The 14427-nt window shown below is 40.4% G+C and overlaps 1 protein-coding gene across 2 annotated transcripts in view; it reads right to left on the bottom strand.

Moving 5' to 3' along the window:
* Positions 1 to 14427, bottom strand: part of dbn1 (drebrin 1) — a 209842-nt gene that overhangs the window by 8812 nt on the left and 186603 nt on the right. For both annotated transcript variants that reach the window (XM_078550640.1, XM_078550641.1), the window contains 2 exons: positions 2204 to 2347; positions 145 to 863 (listed from right to left, as the gene is read on the bottom strand). In XM_078550640.1, the coding sequence (XP_078406766.1) occupies positions 145 to 863; positions 2204 to 2347 (863 nt within the window). The remainder of the gene's footprint in view (positions 1 to 144; positions 864 to 2203; positions 2348 to 14427) is intronic.

The following is a 14427-nucleotide window of genomic DNA, read 5'->3' as shown; positions in this document are numbered from 1 at the left end:
TGGAGCTAAAACAAAGGAGTCAAACTTGAATTTTATACCAGTTGTAGTTTAAAACAAAATGAAAATGTTTCCTGCTTTTGTGCAAAATATTGAGCACCAAAACCCACACCATGTGTTTGCCTTGCCCGTTTCATTTCAGCTTACCTCAGCATCTTGGGGCTTGGGCAGTTCCTGGATTCCAAAGCAGTAGTCTTCACTCATCTGTTGTGACCCTTCCAGTTCTATGAGGCTCGGCAGATTCTCCCACTGCTGTGAATCAAGACAGTCCGGAGGTGGTGCTGGCAGACCTTCATTACTACCAAAACACAGCAAGTTATCTTCCTCAGGTTCCACACAGCTCTGCGGTTGTTGTTGCTCTAGTTCAGTGGGCTCCAACTCTGCAGATTGCTCTGCTGATTCCTGGAAGTTCACAAGCAGTTGGCTATTTGCTTCAATGTCTGCACGTGTTGACACAGTCTCATCCAATGGTGGGCTTTTCATATTTAAAATCAGTTCCGTTTCCTCAGTACTGGTGTAGATCAATGGCTTCTCTGCTGACTCACTGTGTGATTTTGATGATAGCTGGTCTGTTCCATTGGCCTCCCAAAAGTCCAGCAAATTCTCATTCACTTGTGGAAAATTCTCATTCATTTGTGGATTCCCAATGTCCACAAGATGTTGTTCCTCAGTACTTATGAAGCCTGCCTGATCACTGTGTACTGAATCTTCAGTATGTACAAAGCTGGGTGCCTCAGGCCATACAGGGTTTGGAGTGTCTATATCTACAAGACCAGGTTCCTCAGTATAGTTTGGCACATTCCATTCTGGCACTGGCTCCTCATATTGAATGGGCGGTTCTTCTGGAAAGTCAAGTGCAGTCTTGTCTGTATGGAACAGAATGGAAACAGAGACATGAGAATAAACCAATCAATGTGTTGGTAGGGTACAGGCAAACTAATAAAATGCACAAAACTCTATGAATCCATATATTTCCTTTTCCTCCTATATCCAAATGCTTCTATTCACATCATGAAGCAGCACAAGCCTCAATACTGCACACTGGTTCCTGCTTGGAGCCATACACCCACCCCCCCTAATTAAGCTGTACGCTTTGCTTCCCAAGTCAAAGCCATATATTGGCCTCCTGTCATCCTAGGTCAGAGTTATACACTGACCCTTTTTCCTGTGACAGATGTTCACTTCGCTCAGAATTATACACTACCCCTTCTGCATTCAGAGAGATACCTGGATCCTTTCCACCAATCAGAGCCATTCACAACTTCCTTCTGCATTTACAACATTCACAGATCAGCTATCTACAGACCAAGTCAAACACAGCTCCCTCTATTCAGAGCCACACATTGTCACCTTATCTGTCATACATTACCCCTGATGAGCAGTATGCAACAGCCTTATTCTACAACTGGCTGTGCACTCCCTTAAAACTCAATCAGAACTGCATACTCCATGTAGTCATAATCTTATGTCACTCTTCTCAGTCAGAGCTGATAACTGCCCATTCTTTCTTGATCAGAGCTATATGCTGCTCCTAGATCCAAGACACATGTACTGTTTAATGTCTTGGTCAAACATGTTATTTTATATCAGGGTAGTTAGATTCTATTTCTCTAGGGTGTGATCTCGTATCTGTACGTAAATACATGTCACTTCCAACAGCAGTGATAATAGCCCATAGACTTAAATTGCATCTGTAGATTCTCTTGTACCCAGATAGCATCTGCAACCTCCATCAACATCAGTGAGGATCAGTAGCGTGTTTAGAGATTTACAAAATAATTGATATAACTACTAATCAGCTACAATGGATTCAGAAGGATCTTTCAAGGTAATGGCCAAGAAAGATGGCACAGCCCATTACAACACTACAAACTTTGTAACAAGAAATAGACATTAGCTTAATATCCATGCTAAGCTGGTACAAGATTCATTTGTATATAGTTTTTATCCTACACCTTGACTCCATTTTCAAGGACACTCTTCAGCTGGAAGTGAAGGCAAATAGATTACAGAATGATGTGGGATATATACGTAAAGCTATATACTGCCAACAGTTGAAGTAGACGACATCAGATTCTTTCTTATCATTCCCTGGACCTGGTTTAATGGATTCATGTTAGCAGTGGACCAAAATCCATAATCACGTCTTCATTGTGGAGCTCAAACCACCCAATTCCATACAATGGGATCCATTCTCCAACTATACCTGTATCCCGGATTAAATTTGGAAGCTCTTCCACTTCAGTCTCTTCATTCTCCTCGTATATTGGTGTTGCAACGATGCTCGACTCAGGAGCGTTGAAGGACGTTACATCTTCCAGTCTGGTAGATTCAAATTGTGTCTGGTGAGCTGTAATAAGAGAGGTGATTGCAAAGATCAATAGAAACCTAGATCAACAGTCAAATCACAATTTAAAAAGGATAAAAGTCAACTCACTATAATTTAATGTTTTTAAAATCCAGGGATTGTTTTGTCAATTACATTAGCAAGGAATGATTTTAATTATTCGCAATGAACCACTGTAGAGGAGAATTGGAAAGATGTAGAATCACTTGATCTTAAATCAGAAAACGATCAATGCTTCATACAATAAAAATGGGGAGGGAGCAATTACACTGATTTTCCGGAGAGAAAATGCTCAAGTTGCTATGCTATGATTGAACTTCTAGAATTGAAAATAAAATTTTAAATAAACTGTGATAAAGGGCAATTACTCTTTGCAACAAATCCAGCAGCAAATTCAACAGCCACTACTTATACATGTAACTACAGTCATCTGCTGTTTACATACAATTAAGAAATCCTACACAAGTTAGAAATGGCAGGATTTAATTCACGAGATGGAGCCATCAGATCTTTCTTCAGGGGTATGCCAAGGATGTTCTTTTGTATAATTTTCTGTTCGGGGCATTAACCAATGAAAGACTGAAAGGTTTCACTAATTTTTTTTTTACATGTTTTTTCCATTAATTAAAGGAGAGATTAAAATCAACGTTTTAGTTGTCCATATCAAGAAATGAATTAGTGAAATTCCTTCCATGTAGCCTATGCTTGATGACCTAAATTGCTCTACCATAGCTTTCTATAGTAGGTCTACTCAAGTGACAGGGAAGAGTTCTTTTCTCAGTGAACTACAATCCAAATTCACCTTCAAAGATAGAAGTCGTTTAGGCACAAACAACACACAAGAATGATGGTCAAGGGACCCTCATGTTTCAAGGATACAGTCAGGTAGATGGAACTGCTCTTGTGGAACACAAAAGAAGTCAAGAAGCTGGAGCTTACTTTTGAGGCACACAAGGGAGGTAAGAATATGGAACTGCTTTTAAGGAAGTTAGGAAGGTGGAACTTAGCTTCGAATGCACAAATGGAAGACAGAAAGATGGAATTGCTTTTCTAGCACATAGAAAAGGAGGAATTTACTTTGAGGCACATAGCAAAGAAGAAGGTGGAACTTACCTTCTGTGGCACTCAGGAACGCAAGAATATGGAATTAATTTTCAGGTATATGGAGGACAGGAATGTGAAACTGCTTTTCAGACACAGGAAAGACAGAAATGTGAAACTACTTTTGTGGCACACATGGATGGTAGGACAGTTGAAATGACCCATCAACAGATTTTTTAAAAATCAGAATCTTTGGAGCAGTTATAAGCTTCAAGTGACCCATGTGTAAGCACGTAAAATACGAGGCTTATAAGTTTATAGAGTACCTTGTGGAGTAATAGGATAGGTGATGCAGGGAATCCACTGGGACTTTTATGTGAAAATGCTTTTATCAGAAATTCTTAACTTACCAGCCATCAAATTCCATAAATGAGTTCTTTCCATTTTATGGGAATAAATGAAACTGGTGTATGTACATCTTTTACCACAATTTTTACTGAGATTCTGATTGTGAACAATTTCAATCATGCTCATTATCAAAAGTACATATACTATACCCTTGGGAGGATCCAAGCATATATTGGAGCAATCTTTTGGATATATGTAGTATTTGCAGGAGCCTAGATCGACACTGAGCAATAATAACTTCTTTAAATGGGATTTTGGACAGGTTCATGAGCCAGAATTCCTCATTCTGCCACTGCATCTTTGGCATGCTCTGAGTAGTGTTTAACTAAAGTCTGTAGTCTCAAAATGCACTTTGCTGTGTTTGTTTGAACTTACAGTTGGCTGTAACAACAGCAATATCCTTATGGCTAAATTTTAACAAATGTTTTTACAAAGTTGTCAGATGGAAAAATCCTTCCTTGAATGGATCAGTGAATAACTGCACTGATATGTGTGTGAATACTGAGCCATGAAGTCCAGAAAAATTTGATTTTCAGAATGTCCTGAGTTAGATCATTTCACCTGGGGGAGTGCTAGGAATAAACAACTAGCTTCATTGGCACTGGACTCAGGGCAAGTGAGGAAATCAGGCAGAATTTTCATGTTTGGCCATTACCCCATGACACCTGCTGGACGTGAGGTTTCAATTAGGGGCAAAGGCTGTCCAGGCTGTGATAACCGAAACAAATGAATAAGTAATTAAGACTTAATGTCCAGACTCTCATATTAAGAATGGTTTCTTGGGTAAGGTACCACAGCAAGGTGTTGCCCATCGATCAGCATGTGTTATCATCTTTAAGACAGAAGGGATGAAGAACTCTAAAATCCAATATATTTATTCCTATTCAAAATATAAAGACATCATTAATTTTGAGAATTCTTCTCTGTTCTTTGTTGATTTTGTGTGATTGTTTCTAAATATGCTTCAATTCATGTGAGAGAAAATACAAAAGAATTTTGTGGTAATCTGAAGTGTAATACACCTTTAAGAGAATGTGAAGAGATTGACCATGTGACTGTAAGACCCAATAGCTGTGTAACACAGGTTACCATGTTAATGTTAGTCTAGAGCAGGGTCTGGTTGGAGAAGCACACATCATGTTAGTGCTCTGTTGCTTGTCTAAATAAATAGAATTTGCTTCATTTCATATTGGTCTCTGCGCCTATAGTATATTGTAATCGACTCACCTACTGACAGATAAGCGTGCAACCGGTTCACAAGCAAAGTGACCCCATAGTAAAACATGACAACTGGCGACAAGGCAAAACACGACTAGTCGACGGCACCAAAGAAAACTCAGCTGAAGTGAATCAGCTGAGCCTTGCAGGCCGATTTTAAGTACAGCCCTCACCATAGTCATCAAAGTTATCACCCTCCAGCATGCCACAATTTGGCCACATCAAACAGTTTGATCAGACTACCGATGACCACATTATATTGAACGCCTTGCGTTTTTCGTTTTGGCCAATGACATATTGGGGGAGAAGAGGAGGCGGGCGATCCTCTTATCATCATGTGGCAGTAAAACGTACGGCCTAATTCGTAGATTAATGATACCCAACGCCCCAGATTCCAAGAGCTTTGATGAGTTGGTGAATCTTGTGAAAGGCCACTTTCAGACGAAACCCTCGGTAACATCGCAGTGTTTTAAATTTAATTCGAGGTGCCATGCCCCTGAAGAGACAGTTGCTTACTATGTAGCAGCCTTAAAACAATTGACAGAGCACTGAGAGTTCGGGAAGTCAATTAATGACATGTTAAGAGACCAATTAGTGTGCGGGATTTACAAAGACGTCATTCAAAAAAGGATGTTGTCAGAAATAAATTTAGACTTCAGCAAGGCGCTGGCGTTGGCGCTCACAATGGAAAATGCAGTCAGGGACTCAGAAGAAATCAAGGGGGCACAAAATGGCGCCGTTCTTCAAGTGAGGAGGGAGGCACCAGATAGCAATGGCTTGGAAGCGCAGGGCTCCTGTGAAAGGCGGGAAACAGCTGCCATTAACAGACCAGCAAAAAGCAATGGCTTAACGGATAAAAACCACATTAATAACAGCAGAATTGGAACCAGACAGCCTACAGCCGAATGACAATTTAAGAGAATCGAGTGTTTCTACTGCCTTCGCAATGGGCACATTATGGGATATTGTAAAGAAAGATTGAGGCAAAATTTCAAACAAAAAGACAGAAGTTGTGAAATTTATATAATGGAGGAACCAGAAGAAACAGAGTCAGATATTTACACACTACACAACTTAAAAATGGGTAAAAGAGAGCCAATCTACGTGACAGTAGAAGTCAACAGAAAACCCACTTGAATAGAGGTGGATACGGGCGCATCCACAACAGTCATAGGGGAACACACGTTTAAGTATCTGAATGGAGGAGGCTACTCACTAAAGCAAGAAAACTCAGATGCCAGACTAAAGACGTATACTGGCGAAGACAAACGAGTGAAAGGTATATGCAAGGTTCCGGTACAATATAGAAGCCAGTCTGATAATCTACCCCTCATGGTGAGAGCAGGCAAGGACAGAGTCTCCTGGGAAGAAACTGGTTAAGAGAGATCAATCTTGAGAGATTACTGAGCTCTCAATCAGAAGCAGGAAATGTTACTGTTTGGAAAAAGAAGTATGTAAAGACTCAATAAGAGGAATTCGTAGACCTGATGCTTCAGGACAGAGTTTGAGTTGAAGTGAGTAACCTCCAAAAAGAAAAAGAAAACCTGCTGAAGGACTTGCACATATTACAAGATTCCCTCAGGTCCCAATTTATACCACTAAAAAGGTACGAGGAAGAACAGAAAGAATTCCGCATAGATGAAGAATCAGTTAGCTGAGAAAGCGCAACAACACAGCAAAACAATCAACAAATATAAAAAAGAAATGGAAGAACTGAAGAACCAGCTATGTGGAAGCCAAGAAACCTTAAAAATAGAGACCCCTGAGTTTTCAAAGGAGCTGACAGATGAGGAAATGCTGGAAGAGTCAATCACTGAGTTCATTTAAGTTGAGATCATGCTGCCAAGAAGAAAGCTCATCAAAAGAAGACAAGTAGGAATAGAAAGTGAAATTACTGACAAGGTCCTGAATTTTTTTTTACACAACAGGAAGCTGATCATTTTGTGTCGCATTTAGCCTGTCCCGACGTCCTAATTCTCAGAACTTGCCTGACAGTTACCTTTCATATTGTTGAGCTAGGAGGGGGAGGGGCAGTAGGAGTGCATGTGATGGGGCCGGAAAGAGTGTGAAAACATTCCCGTTGGAGTCTACCACACAGGTAGAAGGAACTCCTCTTGCTTTGGAAGTACCTGTAGGACCCGTTCAGCCTGAGAGAGTCGAGGAGGCAAACTTACAGGTTCCTACTAGGGAGCCTAGTGGACAGAAAACTTCTAAGAGGGAGGCCTCAGATAAACCATCCAAAGTCACAGAACTGCAATGGTTGACACATTTGAAAAAGCCTCCTGAGAGACTGAATTTGTAAATAGTTCATTTCTGTAAATAGTTAATATATTGTAAAGTGTACTTTCAAGTAAAGGGAGAGGGATGTGGTAATCTAAGGTGTAATACACCTTTAAGAGACTGTGAGCAGATTGACCATGTGACTGTAAGACCCAATAGCTGTGTAGCGCAGGCTACCATGTTAATATTCGTCGAGAGTAGGGTCTGGTTGGAGAAGCACGCATCATGTTAGTGCTCTGTTGTTTGTGTAAATAAATAGTATGTGCTTCATTTCATATTGGTCTTTGCATCTGCAGTATATTGTAATTGACTCACCTGCTGACAGATAAGCGTGCAACCAATTCGCGAGCAAAGTGATCCAATAGTAAAACATAACAAATTTGTGTGCAGTTTCTCTGGTGTTGGATCAGTGGAACTCCTGAGTAAACTGCCTAAATGGTTAAAAACTGCCATGTACACCATTTCTACTGGGTTTCTATCCATCTTCCGCAGATGTTAAATTGGAAAATTTAAAGAGCATCATGGAAGTTCTTCCATGAAACACATTATTGGGCTGTTAGACAGAAGCTGCCCATCTTCTGAATTCTGTACTTGTAAGTTCTATTTGAAGAGCTTCCTGAAGAGCACTTAGCCCGAGATGCAAAAACATAGGTACATGACATGGCATTCACTAGTGTTACATAGCAGCAAATAAAATGTAGCTTTGCACAAATACAGAGAACACATTTAAAAAGGAAAAAAATTAAGTGTGCATGTAATTAATTTCTAAACTGTGAACAGACTAGCCTAAAGAAAGATGACATTGAAGAGTAAATCAGCAATTTCCCCTTCAGCCTACGTTGGTGTAACAACACACACACAGTCCATTAGTCCCCTCCAGTCACATATTAGCTATGTTTATCTTCTGTTTTCACACATTCTGGAAAGTATAAATTACTTACTTAATATAGATATTTTATGTAGCTCCCTCCTGTTTTGCAGATTCCCTTGGGATGCATGCATCATTCCCTTACTAAGCAAGTGGACAGCTGCCCTGATTTCCGACCTCTGATGACATCAGGCCCTAAACAGCTTCTACAAGGCATATGAGAATGGCACAGATCCATTCATAATTTAGTTCTTCTTTCTTCTTGTGGGCTGATATTAAAATCTCCAATAACCTGAACCATTCTTCTGTTGTGCATAGCCATTTTCAGTCGAAATTTTATCGTCCAAATGAGAAGGAATTGAATTGTAAAGATAAAAACGTAAACTATGAATAGGAGTAGAAAATCAGTAGTATTTAGGTGCTGTTGCTCCTTGCTAAGTTTAATACAACTCAATATTACTGAGTTACCCCAGGTGGTGCATTTAATCTAATTCCCCTTTTAGAGACCAAGGCTGAGGTTTTAGTTTCTGCACCAGCAGCCTGTAATTCTCCTCCCAGTCAGATGAACCTTGGTAAATTCAAGAATAAGAACCCCAGTCTTATTCCTGCTACATATGTGACAGCATAAACTACTCCTACATCAGGTATGGCACCAGCTAAATACAAATCAGGCACACTTCACTCTGTCCTGAAAATGTATTTTACCCAAACTAACAATTTCTCCAATTTTACCAGATTGAAATTTCCATTCTGAAGCAGTGGATTATGTAGTTTGGAACAGTGGACCAGATCTACACATCGCAACTTGTGAATGGATCACATATGATTAAGTTGATTTCTAGTAGGAATTATTATTGAAGTTCCCTGGTTAATTGCCTTCCAAGGGCAATTAGGAATGGGCAATAAATGCTGGCCTTGCCAGTGACTCTCAATTCCACAAATGAATAAAAATAAAATGTGTGGGGCCTCTGTAAGGGCTGTTTTATGTGAATCGGTTGTTGGCAAACACATCAGGGCAGCTCTTATTAAATTCATAAAAAACAATTAACTGCAGATTAGTAACAGTAAGAAAGAGAGATCCCACAAACAGCAATGAAATAAATATCATGATGACCTGGAGTTTCCTCCATGCCAATCCAGAAGTTGCACCTGAGATTGTGCCCATTTTATCAAGTTACATTCAAGTATCCTCCCAATCTGTCCAAACTTAAAATGCACATGAATCAGTGTAAACAATTGAGACCCAGGGAAATGCCAAACCCATACTATATATTTAATCTATGGCCAGGATGTTCTGACCCTGCCGTGGTGGGACCTATCATGGGGGATGTGACGGGCCAACCAAAAATTCGATTGACTTTCAGTGGAACCGGAAGATCCTGGCTTGGGGTGGGGTGGAAAATTCTGGCCTATGAGTCTTAAAATTTAAAGTTTTAACTCATTTAACCATCATTCATACACATACAGCACAGCATGTTTTAAGAACTTGCAATTGGGGAAGATTTTCAATTTTTAATCTGACATAAATTGCCATTAAAATTATAAGAAACAGAAACTACAGAGCTTATCTCAGGGAGGATACATTTTCTTTAAGAAAAACGCACATAAATTTGCAATTGTATTTGCCTCCTGCTGAGCCTGAAAATTTGGACACAATGTTGAGGCAACTCCCAGCAAGCGCAATTGAAGGAGACTTGCATTTCAGAGTTGGGGTTGCGGCTTGTTTTGTGGGCAGTGATTTGTTCAAGTAGGAAGTTTGGTGGGTGGACATAAAAGACCAAAGACAGAGTATATTGTAGTTACACATGTTTTCAATTTCACACAAATTCTGAACTTCTAAGCCATGCAAATTGTTTGTCCGCAGATTGAGCCTATCTGGGCACAAATGTGGAGGAAACTACAGGCGACTTAACCATGGGACCTTTTGCAACCATCCAATTACATCCACATTTCAAAGCAAAAACTTGGGGTTTAAAGGGTTTTCAAAATATTATATAATATCCTCAGAACCTTTGATTGCACAATGCACTGACATGTACCTATTGCTCCTAGCAGTGCTGTTTCCTCTCTCCAGTCAGGATCTGCAGTATTATGGATCCTGAGGTGGGTTTCACCTTGAAGGAGGAACCTGTAATGCTGGGAGAAGAGGTAGATGTCAACCTTGTGTATTCTTGTTAAAGAGCTCCAAGGTTGCCTATATCTTTATTTCCCACTGACAGATCATTTCTTTCAGGAATAAGTGCTTTTCAGGAATAGAGCTCACTCTACCTTCCTGAGCCTCTGGTCCAGAAGCAACAAGAATAGGTTCAGAGTTGCAGCATAATTTTGTAAACATGGAGCTGCTTATTGGACTGGATGAAATTGTGAGACAGATCAGATTTGGTAAATTGGACATTTTTGTTCTACCCTATTCCATCACCCAGAACTCAAGAAAGCAGAATACATTCATTCCCTCTGTCATGGGACAACTGAAAGAAGTCTCAGAGGTGAAACACTAGCTAAGAGAATACATTCATTAAGTTTAGGAGACTCAAGATACATTAGCTTTATACACTATGTTAGATGGGTTCTAGCAGTGTCTGGAATCCGTCAAGAGTCTCCATACTTTATAAAGTGCATGCTTCTATTCCAAGAAACATGATACTCTATATTTTATTAGAAAGTATACATACATGAGGGGAAAGACTGGAAGGGGATATGGTTAGCGGCGATTCGAGGGCAAGGGGATCTTGGAGGGGACCATGGTCTCTCGGGCAGACTGTGCTGATTCTTAAGGAAAGGGCTGCTCACTCGACCTGTGGGGAGAATGTGTCACACCAGTCAGTAACACACAATGCCAAATAACTAAGAGGTTTAAGGGGGTAGCAAAAGGGATTGATGAGGTGGGTAATGCAACTAATACAGTGTAACCTGCTTATTGTCATACCAACCAAAATAGCTAATGAAAATATTCAGATACTCAGCCAATTTCCATGTATTTCTACAGATGTCAGCTCAAACACTTAGTCTAATGTCACAGATGGTATAATGCAATTTAATTAGCCAGAATCACCCCAACTTCAGATAAATATTACATTGCTAAACTGCTCCCGCCTAATTGAGAAGAGTTATTTCATTATTACTTGCATCAAAATGCACCCAAACCACTGAATGCATCAATAATCCTTTCCTCCCTTCACATCCCTTTTCTCTCCCCTCTGCCTTATAACTTTTTGCTGTTTTCTCTTTTTCACACCCTTTCTATCATATATTTTTGCTCATGCCTGCTTTCTATTCTGTCTACTTTTTACCATTTTTCCTTTGTATTCACTACATACCCCATTTCCTAATGTCAATTACTTCTCATTTTCATTGCTCCTTACTCACCACAACCACTACCCAACTGCGCTCCTGTTTTTTGTGCCTGTGGTACATCTCTTTCAGATGCCTTTGACTTTCTTGTGTTTCCATTATTTATCTTGTTTTAGCCTTCTGCTTTCTTAGCTGATTCAATTGCGGAACTGTCACACATTGCGAGTTGGGTATGATAATAACATGGCTCCACCGTACTCGAAATCATCAAATCCCTTCAGACAGCTTGTGAGCATCTGTTCACAGTGCAAGACAATGAACTGTTTTCTTTTCAAGTTAGCACTTGAACAACTTTGGAAGAGGTATGGTGGGGATGTACTTGTTGAAACGGGATTACCAAAAAATTTTAGTCAAAAAATATAGATAAAAGAAAAACTATTCACGTTAAAATTCAGGGAAGACTCTGGGTTTCATCTCCATCTCATTGATCCTTTCTGCATAGTTTAATTACAGCAGCAGATGGCTCAGAGATTCATAGCAGAGGAAGTTCTCAACAAAACAAAACACCACCTAAAGAAAGGCTAAAACACACAAACTTTCCAATGAAGAAAAAAAAATCAAGATTCTCTGTTTCTCTCTGTTAGTCACAATTTTAGCCTATTGGATAGATACCATTACAGTGTTCAATATGGACTTAATGGGACCATGCTGTCACCTAGAGCAAAGAATACAGACTGGAGTAAACAAACACTCAGCTTAGTGAATGCAGTCTGCCACCATCTCAATGTATGCAGACCTGATTGCTACGGATTGACAGTCAATTTGATGAGTGAGTTTTGGCTGTAGTGAATTGACAAATGACCTGACAAATGGAGTTGAGTTGGAATCAACTCACAACAAATACTGAGGTTGAAACAGAGAGAATGAAAAGATTTCTAATTCAGTGGACATGAGTAACAGCTTGGCATTGGTAAAAATGGCCACATATATCTCAAACATAAGCTTAATGACAGGCGAGCTGACTGATGTATGTATTTTATTTTTTCTACTACATTCAAGTCCACGTGATTGGCTCTTGCTGAGGAATTAAACAAGTATAGCAAGTGCAAATGATTCACCCCTGAGATTTGGTTATAAATATGGTCCAGGAAAGTTGTGACCCAAGTGCATTTACCTACCGCCTATAGGTAACACAGATGACCCCAATTTTTTATTCATTCATGGGATGTGGGCATCACCTACAAGGCCAGCATTTATTGTCCATCTCTAACTGCCCTCAAGAAGGTGGTGGTGGTGAGCTACCTTCTTCAACTGCTGCAGTCCATGTAGATCTACCCACAGTGCTGTTAGATAGGGTATTCCAAGATTTTAACCCAACAATAATGAAGGACCAACAACAAATTTCCAAGTCAGGATGGTTTGTGACTTGCAGGTCATGGTGTTCCCATGTGCCTATTGCCTTTCTTCTTGGTGGTAGCGGTCGTGGATTTGGAAGCTGCTGTTGAAACAACTTTGACGAGTAGCTGCAGTGCATCTTGTAGATGGCACACAGAGCAGCCACGGTGTGCTGGTGGTGGAGTGAATTAATATTTAAGGTGGTGGACGGAATGCCAATCAAGCAGATTGTTTTGGTCTGGATATTATTGAGCTTTTTGAGTATTTTTGGGCTTCATTTATCTAGGCAAATGGACAGTACTCGATCACACTTCTAACTTGTGTCCTGTAGATAGTGGAGAGGCTTTGTGGAATGAGGAACTGAGTTATACATCGCAGAATTCCCAGCCTCAAATCTTTCTTGCTTTTTGTGGACAGAACATATCTGGGCAATTGTATGTTTGGTTCAGTTAAGGTTCTGGATAATGGTGATCCCTAGGATGTAGATGGTGGGAGATTCAGTGATGGTAATGGCATTGAATGTCAAGGGGAGGTGGTTCAACTTTCTCTTGTTAGAGATGGTCATTGCTGGCACTTGTGTGGTGCAGATGTTTCTTGCCACTTATCATCTCAAGCCTGAATGTTGTCCAGGTCTTGTTACATCCTGGCACAGACGGTTTCAGTATCTGAGGGGTCGTGAATGGAACTGAACTCTCTGCAAACATCCGCTTTTGATCTTTTATGGAGGGAAAGTCATTGACGAATGTCTTTGGCTCCTATAGCCATCTCCTGGGACTAAAATGATTGGCCTCCAAAAACCACAACCATCTTCTTTTTTGCAAGGTATGACTCCAGCTGCTGGAGAGAATTCTCCCCGATTCCCATTGACTTCAGTTTCACTAGGGGTCCTTGAAGCCACACTCATTAAATTCTGCCCTGATGTCAAGGACAGTCACTTTCACCTCACCCATGGAACTGAGGTCTTTTGCACATGTTTACACCCAAATTCTAATGAAAGTCAGAGTTGAGTGGTCCTGGTAGAACCCAAGCTGGGCATCAATGAGCAGGCTATTGCTAAATGCTGCTTGACAGTGCTGTCAACAACATCTTCCATCACTTTGCCGATGATTAAGAGTAGGCTGATGGGACAGTAATTGGCCAGATCAAGTCTTTCCTGTTTTTTGTGGACAGACTATACCTGGGCAATTTTCTACTTTGTCGCCAATGTTGTAGCTATGCTGGAACAGCTTGGCTAGAAAATTGGCTAGTTTTGGACAAGTCTTCAGCACTACAACCAGGATATTGTCAGGGACCATAGCCTTTGCAGTGTGCAGCATGCTCAGCCATGTATTGATATCATGTGGAGTGAATTGAATTGGTTGAAGACTAGTTTCTGTGATGCTGGGGACCCCAGCAGGAGGATGACAGATTATCTAATGGGCACTTCCTGCTGAAGATGATTGCAAATGTTTCAGTCTTATCTTTTGCACTTGCTGGGCTCAGCCATCATTGAGGATGGAAATGCTTGTGTAGCCTCCCCCTCTAGTTAGTTGTTTAATTGTCCATCATCCACAACTGGACTACAGAACTCTGATTTAATCTG

This window comes from Cetorhinus maximus, chromosome 10 (assembly GCF_964194155.1).
Source record: "Cetorhinus maximus chromosome 10, sCetMax3.hap1.1, whole genome shotgun sequence".
Lineage (NCBI taxonomy): Eukaryota > Metazoa > Chordata > Chondrichthyes > Lamniformes > Cetorhinidae > Cetorhinus > Cetorhinus maximus.
Note: the sequence above shows the minus strand (reverse complement) of the source record. Positions and strands in the feature narration are given on the sequence as shown.